Source organism: Delphinus delphis, chromosome 3 (genome assembly GCF_949987515.2).
Source record: "Delphinus delphis chromosome 3, mDelDel1.2, whole genome shotgun sequence".
Lineage (NCBI taxonomy): Eukaryota > Metazoa > Chordata > Mammalia > Artiodactyla > Delphinidae > Delphinus > Delphinus delphis.
Window position 1 is genome coordinate 60005243 of NC_082685.1, and position 18713 is coordinate 60023955.

Sequence of the window (18713 nt, forward strand, 5' to 3'; positions counted from 1 at the left end):
GATTAGGAGAGAGGCTTCTTCCTCAGAGAACGGAGAGGAGCAGAGGATGAGCATCAAGGCAGAGAAGAGGTGAGGACCGAGGAGAGACTGCTTGTCCAACACTCAGTGACCTGAGGATGAGAGTGCAAGAATGATGGTGGATTCTGTAACCTCCCCTCCCCCATCTCCCCAAGAACAAGGAAGAGACATTATCTGGCTAGGAAGGATGGATTTCTGCTAAGAACTGAGCCTCCTTCAGCCGGACAAGAGGCCAGACCAATACTGCCCACTATGCTTAGACAAACATCACATTTCTTCCCAAGTCTATCAGACTTTGGATAATCTAGCTCTTGCCTACTTCACATCCTGCCACTCTCCTCTTTGTTCATTTTGATCCAGCCCACTGGCAGCCTCATTCTTCCTGAAACACACCAAAGCCTTCCTTGACCACCCTGACCAAACAGAGGTCTTCCCTCTGCTTACCACTCTGTCCCTTCCTGTCCCTTTACCCAGGTCACCTGGCTTCCATTCTAGATTCTCAGACCTTAGGGTAGTGTCTTTGCTATACGTCTGAGATTACAGTGACTAGAAGCTATCCAAATTTGGTATGGAAAAAATGTAAAAAGTATTCTGCATAGCTCCAGGTGGCTTTGTAAATTAAATTAAACCCACAACTGGCCCAGGAACTTTCCCCATTATTGATCATTAACATTTAAAGAGGTTGCAAAATGAATCCTGGACATTACTATCATTGTCTATTAGGCAGGTTCCATGAATCAGGTGGCCCTGGAGCCTTTTGAGACTGACGATGTAATTTAAATGACGTTGTTCTGCTCTTTGGTAAATGAGTGGACAGCAGGGGCGTAAGTGGGGGCAAATGTGTGTGCACATACCATCTACACTATGGGCATCTGGCCCATATATCTAAAAATGAAAGTCTATTACAACTCTCTCTAGCTCCCCAGGTACCGGCTTTTCCAAGTCATATTTAGTTTCCATCTTAGCATGAGGCAAGACCCCTTCAGAGGCTCCCATTTCCCATCACTCCCCAATGGTCCATTCACCCTGAGATACCTACACCTCTCCTGACACATCAGGCTCCAAGGCATCACTAACAATAACAACAACCATAATGTATTAAGTGCTTAATCTGTCCCCTTCACCATGTGAAGTGTTTTGAATGCATTCATTCCATGTAAACCATCAGTAATGCCATCCCCATTTACAGATGAAACAGATTCAGCTCAGAGGCAGAGGTGAGATTTAAATCAAGATCTGTCTAATTCCCGAGCCCAAACTCTTTGCAACTGCTTCTCTTCAACATGCCCTTCCTGACTCTCTCAGTGGCCTGGTTATAGCCTTCCTGGCTCAGCTCGAGAATCTTCCCTCCAGGAAGCCTTTTCTCACTACCCCTCCATATCCCCTCTTGGGCTGCTGTATCATGGCATGCACGGCTAACCCCTGTTATGGCACTGATTGAGCTACACTGAATTTGCCTGCTTACCTGTCTGTTTCCCTAAGTAGACTTTGAGGGTCATGAGAGCAATACTGAGAGACATTATTTGCAAACTTTGTGTTCCTGCTATCTGGCTCAGTAGGTATTTTCTGGATGGATGGATGGATGGACATAAATTTATGTATACATAGATGTAACCTTAAATATATCATGATAACTTATGAGACTCAGTTTCCACTTCTAAAGAATATGAACATGCTTAAAGAGATTTTATTTGCCAGAGGTTGATAAAAACCAGCATTCAAAGTACGACCAAAATTAACTCAACCTATCAAGAAATTTTCTATATATATATATATATATATATCACTAGCCCCTGAATGACAAAGGAGACGACTGTCTCTTCAAATACCAAACACATTGTCAAGGGGACCTTTGCATTGGTTGCTGAATATTCATACCCCTCATTTGACATCTAAGAACACAGAGCCAGCGGTCACCTGCCTGACCAGAATGTGCCTTCACCAGAAATTAACGCTGCATGTTTCCCAGTGTTTGGGGTGTGATGGATTTCCACATTTCCGAGAGAAGGGAAAGGACCAACTGAGGATGTTCAGGCTGGAAGCCTTGGGTGACAGCAGGCACCAAGAGAAAAGAACCCAACATTTACTAATTATCTAGCTAAGGTATGTGCCCGGCTTTTTGTCTACGTACCAATGTCCTTTAAAGTATCAGAGGACAGAAAGAAGCAGTATGACATATGGGATTAGGAGACACCCTTTAAAAGTTCTCTGTGTGCTCTAGATGGGAACAATTACATTGGTTGTTGGGGAGGGGTGCTCATAACAGACACACCCTATTGTCTGCACAGGGCCCAGAGCCACATGGAAGAGCACTTGAACACTGTCTACACGGGACTTAACTTTGTTGGTCAGGTCGGTGCCAGAAGGTGGAAGAGCAGGAAATAAGGTTAATTTTTAAGGAAGGTCTGAGAGAAAAGTTCCTAGAAGAGAGGAGAAGTCTGGCCAAGACCTGAGTGTGAGGGATAAGCAGGGGTTCTGGGCTCAGCAGACGGTGGTCCTCAGATCGTCCCTGGCCTCCCCACAAGCCGAGATGAGCTGTGTGTAGGGAGCTAAGAGCACTGGCTCAGGATTAACACCTCTCTCCATCCCACTTTCGGGACGCTAACTCATATAGCCAGATGGAGGTAAAACGAAATGTGACAATGATCCTCCACTTAGGATCTCAGAAGCAGAATCAGGCAGGCCTGAACCCTGAGAAGGAGAAACTGCGGGACAATGGAAGGTATTACTTCACCCTAGGCATCACTTCCAGAGACTCTGTTGGGGTGCTGCCCTCTAGAAAAGATGAGCGTGAGAGGAGACAGACATTTCTAGGGTAAACAGATGGAGATCTGGAGACAGGCATGATGGAGAGCAAGTGGTCATCTCTGCCAAGGAAGCAGATGTCCCATCTGCCAAGGAGACATTCAAAGTCCTGAGGAATTCAGCGCTCACCACCAGGGGGAGCCCACCAGCCCGGAGGCAGAACTACAGGAGAAAGTCAGCCCCTGAGAGCAGAGAGCGGAAGGATAGACACACTCTTCAGAGGCATGGACCAGCCAGGAGGCTTCAATGCAAACAGAACAGGAGATCAGAGAGCTGATGGTGGGGCAGCCAGAGCAGGGCTGCAGAGGCCCAGGAACAGCTGTGCCTGTGCACTGGACCAGCCACCGAGGAACAGCTCAGAAAACATTTAGTGACGGATAAAGTGACTTGTGTAGGATACTGGAATCAAGCAGAAATATATAGGAAGAGGCAATCATAAAAAAAATCCCTGCCATCTAGCTTGAAAGGGCTACGAACCATCAAGATCTGGGAATTAACAAGCTTCCCAGAGGCAGAGGCCTTGACCACCTTGCTCACTGCTGTGTCCTCTGTGTCTGAAAATGCTTGGTGCACAGTATCAACTGGCACTTACTATCTGTCTGGTGGATGGATGCAAGCATGCCTACCGACGGGGCTAGGTTTGTGCTCACCAGCTGCCAATACCTGGAACATGTGGGTCACAAACATGCTACTTCTAATTCTCCAACAAATGGTTATGCCATTATTTCAGCATTTCTCATTATCATCAAAATACTGGTAATACTAACATTCTTTAAGTGTTGAGAATTCATAAATTTAAAAAAGTGACACAAAAATCCTAAGCATGTGTCAAATTTAAAACTATATAGAAATAAAAGCATCAAGTTAAACGAAAACATGGGCAAAATACACGTTACACATACATCAACAATATATTTGTAGGAGAGAAATTAATTTTAAGTGTTATTTTTAAATAATTACATAAGAGTAAAACGTAAAGTGTGATTTTAAAAAGCAAAGTGTATGAAATAAATCATTGCTGAGTTATATGCACATTACTCTGCAAGAGAAACCTGGAAATTTGGGAATCATAATAGAAAGTTATAGGTAAACTCAAGACAGTTCCCTCTGATTCTTTCATCTGCAACTGATCTAATAGTTCATTCCATAATTGGAGAAAATTTTCTGGAAAAATGTATGACTACTTCACCCTACCACTTAGCACTAGCTCCATCAACTTAGGACTACAATTTTTTATTGGCTGGAAGCTGTGTTTATAGTTCAAGAAAGCATTTCTGGTCTTTGTCTTCTTTTGTTTAATTGAGTATATAGATGTTGATTTCCTGGATCAATATCAATACCTTTGGATGTATGTTCTCCTAGTTGATGAAGTCTTTGAACTTGAGTTAGAATTATTCTTGCAGGAAAACTTTGCTGTTATTGATAATCAAATTTCTTTCTCTACTTAAGAATCATAAGAAATATATAGATGAATACTCTGTAAGTGACATACTTTTGAATGACTAAAAATTTTAATGCATGACATAACTTTTTGGACAGGGCTTAAGATAAAAATGATTTACATTTCTGACTTTTAATACAGAAATAAAATATTGTATTGACAACAACAACAAAACAGTATTGTGGCACTTGAAAACTGAACCATAAGCCAAAAGCTGGAAGTGCATTTTCTGAACCCTTGAAACCTCCTTTGGGTTAGTCACGCTTATGGTCATTTTATAAATGGAGAAACTGAGGCCTGAGAACTTAAGCTACCCTGTCCCTTATCAGTGGTAAAGCCAAGACTGGCAGCCAGATGGGCTGACTCCAGACCCTGTGCATGTTCTACGACCTTGCATCTAAGGGACAAGAGTTACGGATCCAACTTGGGAATATTATCAAGTTCTCAGGCTCAAAGAATTATCTGAAACTACAGCTCTTCCTAGTAAAATGTCAGCATCAGGTGGGATATGGCAAGAGGCTGGAGATCCTAAAAAGATCCTTTAGCAAAGCGGGTTTTTGGCTGGAGTCTGTATGTTTCAAGGCTGTGAATCAGGGCTTAGGTGACGTCCACATTAACCTGGTTCCTAGCAAAGTGCTGACCAGGCAGTTGAGCCACGGCTGAATCAGTTGTTGCCACTCTTGTCTGTATGCAGGAGAGAGAGCCCAGGATTTCATCTTTAGCATGATGACTCGCTCCTTTTAGGAAGATGAGGTTGTCGAGGAAGCTGGCTTCAAGCCGTTCCCCTTGCGTATTCCTGATTTTTATCTCTACTGGCCCTTGGCTGGCCCACAGGCAGAAGCACAGAGAGATCAGAGGTCTAGCAACAACTTGAATCAGGAGGTCCCCTGGCCTCTGTAAGCTTGGAGAAATCACTGTGGTTCCTCATGCTTTGGTGTTTAAAATCTGCCTTGTGGAAATACAGGATAATAGTTCAAAACATTGTCTTTGGCTTCAAGTCCATACCCTGTTATATCACCTTCATGTTTATAGGCAAGTTACTTAATTTCTCTGTGTCTCATGCTCCCATATTTAAAATAGGCATATAACAATATCTATCTCAAGGAATTGATATGAGGGTTAAATAATAGCGATTGTTAAGCAAAGAGCCTGACACAGAATAGATAATCAATAAACATTAGCTACTCTTTATAATGATAATAGTTATTACTATTTTTATTACATAAATATTTTCCAGATTGATGTCAGTTTGGTAATGCCATACATAGAAATTAAACAACCCTCATTCAATCCAAAAGAGAATCCTCGAACCCTATTTCAGCCTCCCATTTCAATCTTCTCCTGCACAAGAAGACAAGAGCCTGGTTTAGTTTTCATCATCTCTCCCTGTCTGCCCTCTACTAAAGACGTGAAGACAGTTAAATGTTCATCAGACCCTGAGAGTAAGAGAGGATGTGTTATATTTAGAAATCATTCTGGGAATATGAGTCACAGAGAAAATGACGGAGCAGATCTTAGAGGCTTCAGAAGAGTACAATTTATCACTCAAAATATGTTTACTGAGTACCTACTATGTGCAAAACATAAGGCTGCACACTCCTGGGGATACAAAGACAGTTGGTTCCCTCAAAGAGCTTAAAAACAGCAGAAGAGATCAGATGTAAACACAATAATACAGCTATTCACAGCTTGACCCATGACCATGACTGTCAAGTGAGTTGGCTGTACAACAAGACCCAGAAAAGTCCAAGGTATCTCAGGGGGCTGAAGGACTTAGTAGGACTTGAAAGCAAAGAGAAACTTGGATGTTGAAGGTTGATTAGGAACTGAACCAGAGAGAAACTAGATGGACCTTCCCTGAAACAGGCATGAGGGCTACTACACAGGCCATGTTTAGGAACAGTATGTAGAGCAGTTTGGGTGGAAGGGAGTGATCGGGAGCGTGAGTAGTTAAAGATAATCCAAGAAGGTTTGCTAGAAGCTGCTTCCATTTCTCCTTTAGTTTCAGGCTAGGGCACAGCCCTAAGTGGGGTCGAGAGAGTCACTGCCCAGGAATGGAGAGTGGCCTCTTTGTGACACTGTGAAAGAGCAGAGGCAGTCATCTGGAGCCAGCTGGAAGCTCACTCTGCGTCCACACACAGTGTGACTCTGGCCATGACAACACAGCCAGACTGGAAACCAAGTCACTTCATCAGCACCCTCAGGGCTCAGTGCTGTGGGAGGACTCCCAGGAGCACTAGAAAATCACACAGTCAGCATTCGCCTCCAGGAGGGCCAGCCAAGGCCCGCTGCCACTGTGTCTGCACTCAGGAAATGGCTCGCTCAGAGCTCTGGGAGAAGCCCAGAACCATTTGTTTGGGTCACTGCACCCCAAAGACTGAAGCACAGGCTGCTTCATGAGAAAATCATTCTTTCCTGGCAAGAGGGATGCTGCTGAGTCACAGATACAGTCCTCAGAACCTACCAATTTGGGGCATTTGTGTAAGTAATCCCTATTGATCCGGAAAATTCAAGCTTTGACTAATTTGAGGTCAAGGAATTTTCCACGTCCTGCTGACCCTGGGAAACAGGAACAGAGAGTTATCTTTGGGAACAACAAGCAAACTACTCAAATGAAAAGATGTTATCAAATCTCTGTCTCTGTGGGCGCGAAGAGTCTTCAGAAGTGCCCATCTCCTCTTGCTGCCCTGTAGACTTCCAGAATGGCTCAATCAGCAGCTACCTGGCAGGACCCTCCGCTATGTAAATAACCAAGAACACGCCAGGGTTGGCTGGGCTAGCAGATGCACAAGTGGAAGAGAAGGCAGGGGAAGCTGGAATCGAGCGAGAGCCATCTGTGCAGGCATCCAAATGGAATCTCCCAGCAAAGAGGGGAGTGTTTAAAACACACTCAGTTAGCAAATGGGGGATTCTGAAGACAGCGCTGCAGAACAGGTGAGGAGAGGGAGGCAGGTGTGGAGGCAAGGCACGTGAAACACAGCAGCAGAACTCCCCAGGAGCTGAGCTCCAATCCCCGCCTGCCTCCCTGGCTCCACTCTTGGGCACCTCCTGCAGATGATGGTATGAATTTTTTCCTGGTAAGATCTTTGAACTCCTAGCTCAGTTACCTCTGGAAATGAAGAAGTTGTTGTTGTTGCTGCTGTTGTCGTCATTTTCCAATCTCCTGGCACTTCTGCAGTGAGACCAACTCCAGTGGAGACATGAATTCAGTCATCTATCTGCTCATCATGTCTCCTGGATAGCAAGCAAACTTTCAGCCTCTTGTACTCATGTGTGTCTTCCAGATGTGGTCACATGGCCGCAAGTGCTGGACTCTGCCACACCACAGGGACCATGTTTGGAAGGCCACTCTGGTCCTCTAGATGGCGCCAGGTTTGCAGTCTGAACTTGGAGAACTTCTTGCTGCACCATTCACTCGTTCAGATGACACTGCTTGAGTACCCATGCATTAAGCACCACCCGAAGGACCATAAGAGCCCTCCAGAGGGGTTTTCTCTCCAGTAGAGGGTTACACAGGCATTATAACTACGATTAATGAGAGAGACTACAAATGACTTGAGAGGAGAGAAAGAAAGATTCTCACCTGAATGGGCAGGGTAAACTTTCACGGAAGAGACAGTTATTGAGCTGGACAAAACTTGGCTATGGGGGGATGAGAAGGAAAGCACTCCAGGTTGCAGCGATACCTTGACCAGAGGCTCAGAGATGGTCAAGCTTGGGAAGGCTCTGAGAACAGCTTTGCTGGAGTTTGGCCAGAGACTAGGGATGGGGAGGAAATGAGCAGAAGCTGGAACAGCAGCTGGAAGTCAGGTTTTAAACTCTATCTCTTACTCTCCCATCCTTTGCTCTGTTCTTCTGTTTCCTTCCTTTCCCTCCCTTTCACTTGCTTCCTTTCTCCCCAACCAAAATCCCCTCCATCTAACCCTAACCCTCCATCCTCCCATCCAACCCAAACAGTGCAAATGGAGTGGACGTGGGATTATCATAAAACATCTACTGCTCTGGAGAAGGAAGTCAGAGATCAACTGTCCTCCCCAAGAGGACACAGCCCACTGCCACAGGGTGAAAGGAGACACCCAAAACTCTGGCTGGGGGTATGAGCATCTCTGCAGCACACGTGAAATCTGTAGGCTCACAGAGAGGCCCTCCTGCTTGGCAGACAGAATATGCCAGAGACCTGACCCAGAAAAGACGCAGGAAACGTCAGTTGAGAGAGGCGGTATAAGGAAGTGGTTAAGAAATGTCCACTTTGGATCTGACAGTCACAGTGCCATCAGCTCTATAATGGGCATAATGGATTAAATGAGACAATGTTCATAATGTGCTCAAGCAAAGGGCCTGATCCATATGAGTGCTCAATAAGCGTTTGCTTTTACTGTTTTATTTATGGTAAAGAACTAAGACCGGGAAGGGCTAGAGTCCAAGCCAACCAAATCAAGAGAATTTCAGGGGGAGCTTACACATGAAAAGACCTCAGGCTTTGGAATCAGACAGACCTGAGCTGGAACCCTGACTACACCATTCTCTAGCTGTGGGACTTAAATTGACCCAGCCTCAGTTTCGTCAACTGCAAGATAGTTATGATAATACATCCTCATTTGTATATGAGGATGTAGATACTACATCCGTTTGGGGAGGGTTATTGTGAAGATTACAGATAACATAACCAATGTTCCTTCATAGACTAGGTCCTAAATTATTAACAGTAAAAAAACACTCAAGCTGTGATTTTAAAACATTTTACTTTGTCTAGTGCCCATGCTTAGAGGCTACTTGAAAGAGGTATGAATTGTGGGGTTACCCACCCAAAGCTCCAAGCCCCACACCTTTTCCTTCTCATTCTCCACCACCATTTACCCAGAACTATCCTGGATCATACTCTTGTAGTGGCCTCTCAGGAGCTGCATGGCTAAATAAATAGGTTCAGTAGGCATGGTGGCAATGTTGGTTCTATATTAGAATGCTCTATTGATTGAAAACTTAATAAAACAATGGCAACTTCTGCTTTCTTTTTTCCTGTAATTAAGCATACTAAGTTCTTCAGGAATGTTTAACTCTAAAATCACATGGTCACTCAACACTCTGCTGATGGATAAACTCAGCAAAGGGAAGAGCAAAGAGAACTATTTTAAGCCCTGGAGGGAGAGCAGAAGTGGTAGTAGGAACAGCAGCAGCAGTAACACCAATGTCCACCTTAAAGTGTAAGTACCAGGCCACGTACTGAGCATCCAACACATGTTTTCCTCTCTCGTAGATCACGAAGCTAGGAGAAGTGAGGTGGCTTGCCCAGGGTCACACAGCTAGAAAATGTCGTATCTGGGATTTGAACCAGGATGGTCCAGCCTCAGAGCCTGTGCATGTAACCACTCTGCTAACTGCCCGCACAGAGAAGAAGAGTCTGAAGGTTATCAGTGTAGACAAAGCAACCAGCTGTGCCAAGGATGTGAGGCTCTCAATAGTAGGTCTCACAAGAGGGAGGGACCCAGGAGAAAGCACACTGATGGGATGAGCATTTGGTGTTCACTCATTCATGGAAGGCTTACTCTGTAAACTGGTGGGTGTTACTGCTCAGCCCTATTCCATGCACAGACTCACAGAGCTGAGAGCTCCCTGTGGACAAGGATTGCAACTTCTCTGTATTTCCAGTGCTGAGCACAGTGCCTGGTAAGGGGCAGCAGTGAGGAAAAATATGTTGAATGAATGAATGAATGAATGGACAAACCAACAAACTAAACTAGTCAACAACTGACATTTCCATTCCTCTTCTTCCCTCGTCAACTTCCATGACTTGAGAGCTTTGCCAAGACAAAATGGGAGGGAAGAACATTAGCACCATTGAACCAAATCCCATGAGATGCAGCAGACAGGAAGTGGCACCACAGAACTATACTAATTCAGTCTCACTGTCCACACTAAGAACAGCCACTTGACAACTGGTACAGTAATCTGTCTCTTTTTGCCTATGTAGACAGTTTCCAGAGGGAGGAAAAAAAGATTTCTAGACGGAAAGGCTAGTGATGAGCTAAGTGGAAAATCTTGACCACAGTCACATTGGACATCAGCCTTTGATGGTCTATCTGTATAAAGTAAGTCATTTTCTCTATAAGCATTGGATTTCATAAATTTTTCTCCAGCTAATTTATTCTTCGGCTTATCAGATCATGCATTGCCACATCTCATTATTCTGTAAATGAGGCCCAGTGTCAGAGAAAAAAATCTGTGTTTAAGGATTATGGAAATCATGCAGCCTCAAAGCCTCAGCTCAAATGTAGCCCTCTTCCCCTCCCCACTAAACGGGAAATGCAGGATTTAACAGCTTTTAAGGTGGAGGAGGGGAGGGGCATCGAGGACGGAGGAGAAGTACTTCTGCAGGTTCAGGAACCTGTACTGCGCCTCACTGATGGAGGGCTTCAGAGTGGAGGGGGAGCATCAACATGGAGCTGAGTAGACTGGATGGTGACCCTGACTGCCCTAGCAGAGACCAGCCCATTTTTACCTAATTGCCTTGATAAAGCGCTTTCATTGGAGGATACGGAGGGAGGTACTGGATAGAGAGGGAGTGTCCTCACGCACCTGTCAGGCTACATGAACCTTTCCAAAGGCAACAACACTTCAAGAAAATCTGCCAAAACAATGTGGAGGTCAGAATAAAGATAAGGAGGGTGGAGTAGAACCTCAGGGAGTGAGGAGGAGGACAGAGAAACAAGAGGAAGAGGGAAAGGAAAAAACAGGAAGGGAAAGGAGAGTCACAGGCTTATTTTTATTTATCAAATACTAATACAGCGCTTACTATTTGTCAGGTACTGTCCTAAGCACTTTACAAATCCTTATTCACTCAATCTTCATCATTAGCCTCATTTTACAGAAAAAGGAAGTTAAGCATGGAAAGAGTCAATGATGGAAGGGCATATGGCCAGGGTGTGGCAGGGCCTGGACTTGAACCCAAGCAGCCATGTACCCGTCCACACGCTTAAACACCCCCCATCAGGAAAGTCTTAGCCCTGTTGTAATATGAATGTATGGCCCAAGGATGTTAATATTCCGTGAAACAGCCCTAAAAATACTCAATAGTTACTTAAGGAATGTTGATAGCTCTTCAACAACTATCTATTCTTAAAATATCAGATATGTCCTTATAAATGAATACAAAGCAGGGAAAAGAATGAAGGGGATAATTTTCCTTCAGGCTATAGAAGAAAAATAGTAGCCCATGGACCAACTGAACGCAAAGAAAGAGCCAAGATTTGGCCAATATGCCCAAAAGTTCCCATATGCCAGCATTATATTCTCAGTGTCACCAAGGTCTGGGAGGAATAGGAAGTTTAGGTGAGATATTAACATAAAACCAGCTTTGGGTACAAATGTTGTTATACTAAACATGAAGGCTGGTCAAACATGCCACCAGAATAACTGGCTTGAGATGGACTCACGAACCGGCAGCCACATGAATTCTAGGCCCTCCTGACCCTCAGGTCCTGTTTTCCAGTCTCCTGTTTTCCCTTCTCCATTATAGGGAATTCTGTCTCAGAGCTCCCTCCTATCCCTCTTTGCAATTTAACTTCTTAGCTCCCCGCCCCAACCCAGTCCTCTGGAACAGTCCATCCCAGCTGTGGGTCTGGTCTGACGTGTATTCTCTTGATAGGCTGCTCTGCTCCATGTAAGCCTACCTTAACAGTCTCAGCTCCAGGCCACTACTCCCTACTAGGAAGAGTGTGAATCATGTCGATGGGAAGGCTGAGGTGGTCAAACCAGTTCTTCCCTTGAAGAACTTTCATAAATGTGTACCATGCTCTCAGTCCAGAATGGTTTAGGGGCAGGAATGGCCTGGGCAATCCTCTTGTTAGGATCCAGATCATTCCATCCTATTGTGAGGCAGATGCCAAAGAAATCTGGCCCAAGACAACACTGATTTTCTGAGTTCGCACTCTGTTCTATCTAGTTGTGGGCTTTCCTTCCTCTGTTCCTCTCTGACCCTGCTTTTAAAAAACCTCCCCCTGCTCCTGCCTTTGTTCCCTGACTGAGTGCCCTTCTGGTTAGGGTGTTCTTTGTGTCTTGATGGTGTGCCTCGTGTTACTCTCATCTTCCTTGGGTCAGGAATGATGTTTCTTTGTGCTTCAAAAGCACAGTGGAGAAAAATCCTCTGATACACATTGAACTGTGCGTCACGAAGTTATCTTTGAAGTCCTGCTACCAATACAGAAAAGTGCCCACATAAAGATAAATAACAATCTGGGCTTCAGCTATCAGCTGCTGTCAGCTTACTGGGAGTATTATAAAGTCTGTCTACAAATAAATAGCATGTTTGGAGCTAGGTTGCTTTATTATGGAGGAAGAAAGGCCACTGTGGAAACTAACAAAGGTCTAATCAGAGGACAGAGTCTCAAGAGAGACCCCCCTGTTTTAGTCGGGACCACTGTCCTCTGAGGCAGGTAAGGGCGAGTGGGAATTGTTCCCACTGTGTTCCCTCTCAGAATTCTTCCCCTCCTGCTCTGCTGCCCAATTTGTTGTGCAGATTTGTCTGCAGGAGGCAGCAGAAGAAGCATGGATGGGCTTCTCCCCAGATAAAGACAAAGAGGCCAAAGGCAGGGGTCAGGACGGGAGTCTTTCCAGAGCAGCTACAGTGCAGGGAGCCACAGGGTGAGCCAAGTGGTCTTCCATTCCTTCATGAGACTGTGTGTTTCTCCAGAGCAGGACCATTTCAGCACCGAGGGAAGGCTAACTGTTGAAAAACAAAACTGACTGCCCCCCCTCCAGGCCTGCAAGTTGACCTGCAACGGGTCGACTTGCTGGGATCAGGCTCTGAGAATTACTGAAACATGTGCATGACATTCTGTTGTTTGCTCCACTTTGTTGTGAGCCAGAAAGGGCACAGGAAAGCATATGAGGGCCTGAGGGTTCCTACCTGGGTTGAGGAGAATCTGTTGCTCTTGTTCTTGAAGGGAAAAGCCACAATGGTTGACATGAATCCAATAATGCTACCCCAAAAAAGCCTCATTTGCAGCTAATGATTGAGTAACAGTATCACCAGGGGCTGCTGCAGGGCCAAATGAAGCTTTGATAGCATCCTCGCAAATCATTTGGTTGCTACTGTGAGTTCCCAGAAACTGGAAACAAGAAGATGTTGCCATCTGCGTTGAGAATTTTTTAAATAGCTCTATTTATATTGTTCTTATAATGAAAAGGGAATGTTTTGCATTTCCCAGAAATTGCTGCATATATCCTCTTAATACCCAATGAGGCAAATGGGATGAAAATTGGGACATTATGATCCAGGGTAATCTACTGAAAATGCAGTCTCTTTGAAGAATGCCCAGTCTGTCTGCTCTAGTCCATGCGTCCCAGCTCCTACGGCATATGGCTATCCTGATGGGGCCAAAGAGCAGGCTGCCTAAAGCAAATAATGGCTTCCCTTTGTCACAGGGAGGAAATAAGCTAATGAGCATAATTTTCTCAAGTGTAAACTTTATTCCCATAAATGTTACTTACATATTGCCTATTACCAGTTTCTACTGGCCAAGACTCAGAATCAACTAAAAACAAATGGCCAAGTAGCACCAAATATTTGCAGAAAAAGGATGTTTGGTTACAGCAACTCAAGTCAACCTGCTGAATCAATCAGAAAAAGGAAGATGCTGTATATGAATCTAGGGGTGTCTCGTGGACCATGTGTGCAGAGTGGAGCTGGACCTGAGAGAGGGTAGGACACTATAGAACCTCTTTCTATACAACTTCATCCTTCTTTCTCTCTTTTTAACTGGCTTGTTTTGCTACTAAGTCTACACAGTGGAAGGGAGCTGCCCAGATCCCTGAAGGTTACATGTTAACTCCTCAGTAAATTAAAAGACTGCCTCTCTCGATCACAGTCTCAAGTAGCCTGGGCATATACCCTGAGAAAACCATAATTCAAAATTATGTGGAGACATGTACCACAATGTTCATTGCAGCACTATTTACAATAGCCAGGACATGGAAGCAACCTAAATGTCCATCAACAGATGAATGGCTAAAGAAGATGTGGCACATATATACAATGGAATATTACTCAGCCATAAAAAGGAATGAAATTGAGTTATTTGTAGTGAGGTGGATGGACCTAGAGTCTGTCATACAGAGTGAAGTAAGACAGAGAAAAAAACAAATACCATATGCTAATGCACATATATGGAATTTTAAAAAAAAATGGTACTGATGAACCTAGTGGCAGGGCAGGAATAAAGATACAGACATAGAGAATGGACTTAAGGACACGCGGGGATGGGGAAGCTGGGGCGAAGTGAGAGTAGCACTGACATATATACACTACCAAATGTAAAATAGATAGCTAGTGGGAAGCAACCGCATAGCACAGGGAGATCAGCTCAGTGCTTTGGGACAACCTAGAGGGGTGGGATAGGGAGGGTGGGAGGGAGGCTCAAGAGGGAGGGAATATGGGGATATATGTATGCATATGGCTGATTTACTCTGTTGTACAACAGAAACTAACACAACATTGTGAAGCAATTACACTCCAATAAAGATGTATAAAAATGAATAAATAAATAAAAAGAGGAATAAAAAACAAAAATAGCCAGCTGAGAAAACCTAATGGACCCAGTTTAAGTCTGGGTTCCAACCCTAGTCCAACATATATCAAGAAGGGTGAGGTCAACAATACAAAATGTCCACAAAAGGCCCACCTTGTAACCTGGCATGAGGGCAAGGCAGATCCAAGAGAGGGAGGTGGCAGTGAGAAGCTACTGCATGGGGATACGATGTGTCAGCGCTCCAGCATGCTACAATAAGCAACAGGGATGAAAGCCAAATACCACTGAAATCCAGTGCGGAAATACTGAGGAGTTTTAACATGTCCTCTGGAAACTCCACTGCAAGAACTTTTTCTTAGACAACAGAGGAAAAGAGAGAGGAACTTTTCTACAATATCTCATTTAACTCTACAAGACAATGTGACAGGCTCTGTTTTGCAGAGGACAACATTGAGGCTCAGAGAGGTGAAGTAGCTGGCCCAAGGCCACCTGCCTAGTAAATGGTAGAGCAAAATTCAAACGCATGTCGATTCTAAAATCCCATTCACGCTCCATCCATTCCAATATGTTGACTCCCAGATGAACTCTGCCCAGAGATAAGTCTCCTCGGATTGGAGACAAGCATCTACCCAGAAGCTGACTGTCGTTTTCTGTGCCTGAGACTTCTCAAGGCCCTCAGCTTACCAAGCCCTGATGCAGCCAGTCCTATGAGGGCCAGTCCTATGAGGGCTTATAGCACAGAGACCCCCAGCATCCCCAAGTCAGAAGGGCCCAGCAGGTACCTGACCTAGCTGCTCTGGCTCGAACACCCAGGCCACCCTCCCCAGGGGAACATGTCAGCCCTGAGCTACTCATAGGTCATATACCATTCGAGTGCTACTGATGCCATTTTCCTGTTTGCATTTTGTTTCTGTTTTTGTTTTGTTTTTACAGTTCGTTGCTCATCCTAACTGTCAACAGCAATTGCTTACCATGTGGTATGAAAATCTCTCAGGCTTACGTCAACAGTCTATCGCTGTGAAATTCCTGGCTGTCTTTGGAGTCTCCCTAGGCCTCCCTTTTCTCGCCATAGCCTATTGGATTGCTCCGTGCAGCAAGGTACAGACTGCTTAAGGTGCATGTCTTTGCGGTTATTTCTTCTCTCTACTTAGCATAACCTAAAGTCCATTTTGTCCAAACATGCAGCTGACCATTTCCCACATTTAAAGAAAATAGCCCTGAGAGACCCAACAAAAGTAGAAAACCACTTAAGAGGGAAAATGCTAAGATTTGCCTTTTAAAATCATTTTCTTAAAAGACAGAGGAGTGATAAAATGGAAACTTTTGTACACACGAGGCATAATCTGATCAATAACAGAATAAAGGGGGAATAAAGGCACTTTTCCTTTTCTGATTATGCAATGTCCTAAACATGGCCTCCAAACCCATAGTAGTAATAATTATAATAACGATAATAGGAAGAGCCAACATTTATTGAGTACTTCCTTTTCGCTAAGCCTTTTCATGCAACACGTCATTTCACTCTCTCAATTACATTATGATGCACACACTTTCTAAGCAGGTTCAGAAAGGAGAAACAACTAGGAGCTGAGAGTCAAAGGCTTCTCATACTAGGGCACTGCAGACCCATCTCAACATCTTCCTGGTTTCCTGGCTTCCTTGTCTGGGTTCTGGCCCACATGGGCAGCTAAGTAGGTCACTAGAAGGAAAAAAGACAAAGGAAAAAGGAGGAGAGCTGGAAAGGTACAAAGCTGGGTTCTTTTCTCACAGGAAGGGGGAATGTCTGGTGCCCGCCTGTAATGCAAGGAGTGGAACCTGCAAGAGCCAAGCTGCTGCCCCTCCTGTTCCACCCTCCCTACAGCCCATCTGACCCAAAGCCACAAAAGGCATCAGCAGTCACTCCAGCTTCAGGCAAGAGCTAGCGCCTATAAAAACAAATCATGTCGAAATTCGGAAATATATTTCGTAGGTTAAGTGGTCATTAAAGTTTCCAAAGCTGCATTTACTTTGTGATATAGTAAAAAAAAAAAAAGCAATTAAGCTTAGGTAATCAACATTCAGTAGAAGAAATATGACTACAGGGAGATTAGTTCCACAGGGAATTTGATCAGCTAAGGCAGTTAATAAAAGTGTCATCAGTGAATGGATCCTCTTGTCAACTCCACCAAGACAAAACTCATGCTAGGACGATGGGCCCAAGACTTCAGATCTGCTAACGAGGGCACCTAACCAGGCATGCAAGGAACTGACTGCCTTAGAGTAGGAGGGGTGTCAGAGAAAGAAATTAGGACTCAAACTCCTTCTTCTGTAGGATAGTGTTAAAAATAAAAGTCCTCATACTGAATATTTGTGGTGTTCAACCTCATATCTATTGAGGATTTTGTTTCTATGGCACTCTACCATGACACAGATTTCTAAATCGGTATTCCCCAAATGATACATATGTAGGGTAAGGCTATTTTTTTCTGTCCTTTATCATGAGCTGGAAAAAGCACAGTGAGTGAAAAAAGACTAACCAGATTGAAAACTGGATTAGCGCTGGTCATTTGTTTTAGGCACTTGTTTTCATAGTAGTATTATCTAGTCTGTACTGCAAGTTAGATCATTGCCTTCATCCAGAGATGGACAGGGATGCTGCCTCCACACTCTCTAAGCCACAAACTGATTCTAGGGCATCAATCATTAAAATAACAGGCAAACACTGCCAATCCTCACTTTTGCTGTAAAACTAAATGTGACACAGCTTCCAGGGAACTGGGACTAAGCAACACCAGCAAATTGGTTTGCCTCTACCTGCCTGGGGAAATATTCAGAAAGAGATGATATGCCAGCTGCTGACTAAATTTTTTAGATTTTCAGTAGGTCTGAGAAGAATCTTGGCCAATATCATGCAGATGGGATGCAAAAAGAAGGATGTGTGGACGGGGGAGGAATCCCGGACTTTCTGGGGACCCAGTAAATTCAAGAGACTGATGCCACCATGGAACGTAGGGGTGAGACCTATGGTGTCTTCTGGAATATTCTAGAAGTAATGATTGCAGGAAAGTTTGGCCCCATGGCTGCTGCTTCCTCTCCTCTGTTCAGAGACTATTCTGACTGACATTTTGTGTCCCTGGAATGTCCAGTAAGACAAAAAAACAGCTTGTACACTAAGCCCTTGCTTGTGGCCACTGGCAGCTGGCGGCAAGAGAGGGTGGCATTTGATGAGGAAGACTGGAAGTTCAGACTGGGGAGAGGTGCTGGAAACTCTCTGGGTGCTCTACTGCAGTCATGGCCTACCTTGTGGGCAACTGGCTACCAGGTCCCAGTTAGGTGCTTACACTTGTGGGCTAAGAGCCCAGTGCCACAGAACACAGAGGTGTGTCAACAAGTAAAAGCAGGTGTCCACCCTGAGGGCTTGAGAATGCAGTTCATTTGGAGCTAATTCAGGAGCACTACTCAGTTATCTCATATTCACCTATTTCCCAGAGTAAAAGAATAGTACCCAGGAAGTCTGGGCTTGAGCCAGAGACTGAGTACAGCAAGCCTGGACTTCCCGATATGTTCTCAGCTCATAAGGGCCAAGTAATGACAGAACTGCTTTAGCCCATGTTTCAGACTCACCAGTTTTGCTCTTCAGGCAGAGGAGGACAAGACCTACGTCTTCCAAAGCTCTACCATCTCTTTTTATACCTAACGCTGTTACCTGACTCAGCGTTAATGATTCCCCAGCTAAGAGCTGCTGGTATATATTGGTTGACTTTTCTCCTTTCTTTTGGTTCACTTGGTGGCCTTGTGAAAGGAGGAAGTTTACCCCAAGCATAATTTGCTTCAAAAAAATTGAGATAAATATGGAATGTCACAAAAAAAAAGAAAAAGGAAATCCCTGAAATGATTTGATCTCATCTGACATTTATCAGAGTTTTACCAGTTAAAAAGATGCTTTC

General features: G+C 44.4%; 1 protein-coding gene across 4 annotated transcripts in view; it reads left to right on the top strand.

The window, feature by feature from the left end:
• The window catches only part of TRPC7 (transient receptor potential cation channel subfamily C member 7), a 122581-nt gene that overhangs the window by 49483 nt on the left and 54385 nt on the right, over window positions 1–18713 (top strand). For 2 of the 4 annotated variants that reach the window (XM_060006924.1, XM_060006926.1), the window contains one exon: window positions 15721–15885. The exons of the other annotated variants lie outside the window; for them this stretch is intronic. In XM_060006924.1, coding sequence (XP_059862907.1) covers window positions 15721–15885 — 165 coding nt within the window. The remainder of the gene's footprint in view (window positions 1–15720; window positions 15886–18713) is intronic. 4 annotated transcript variants of the gene reach the window in all.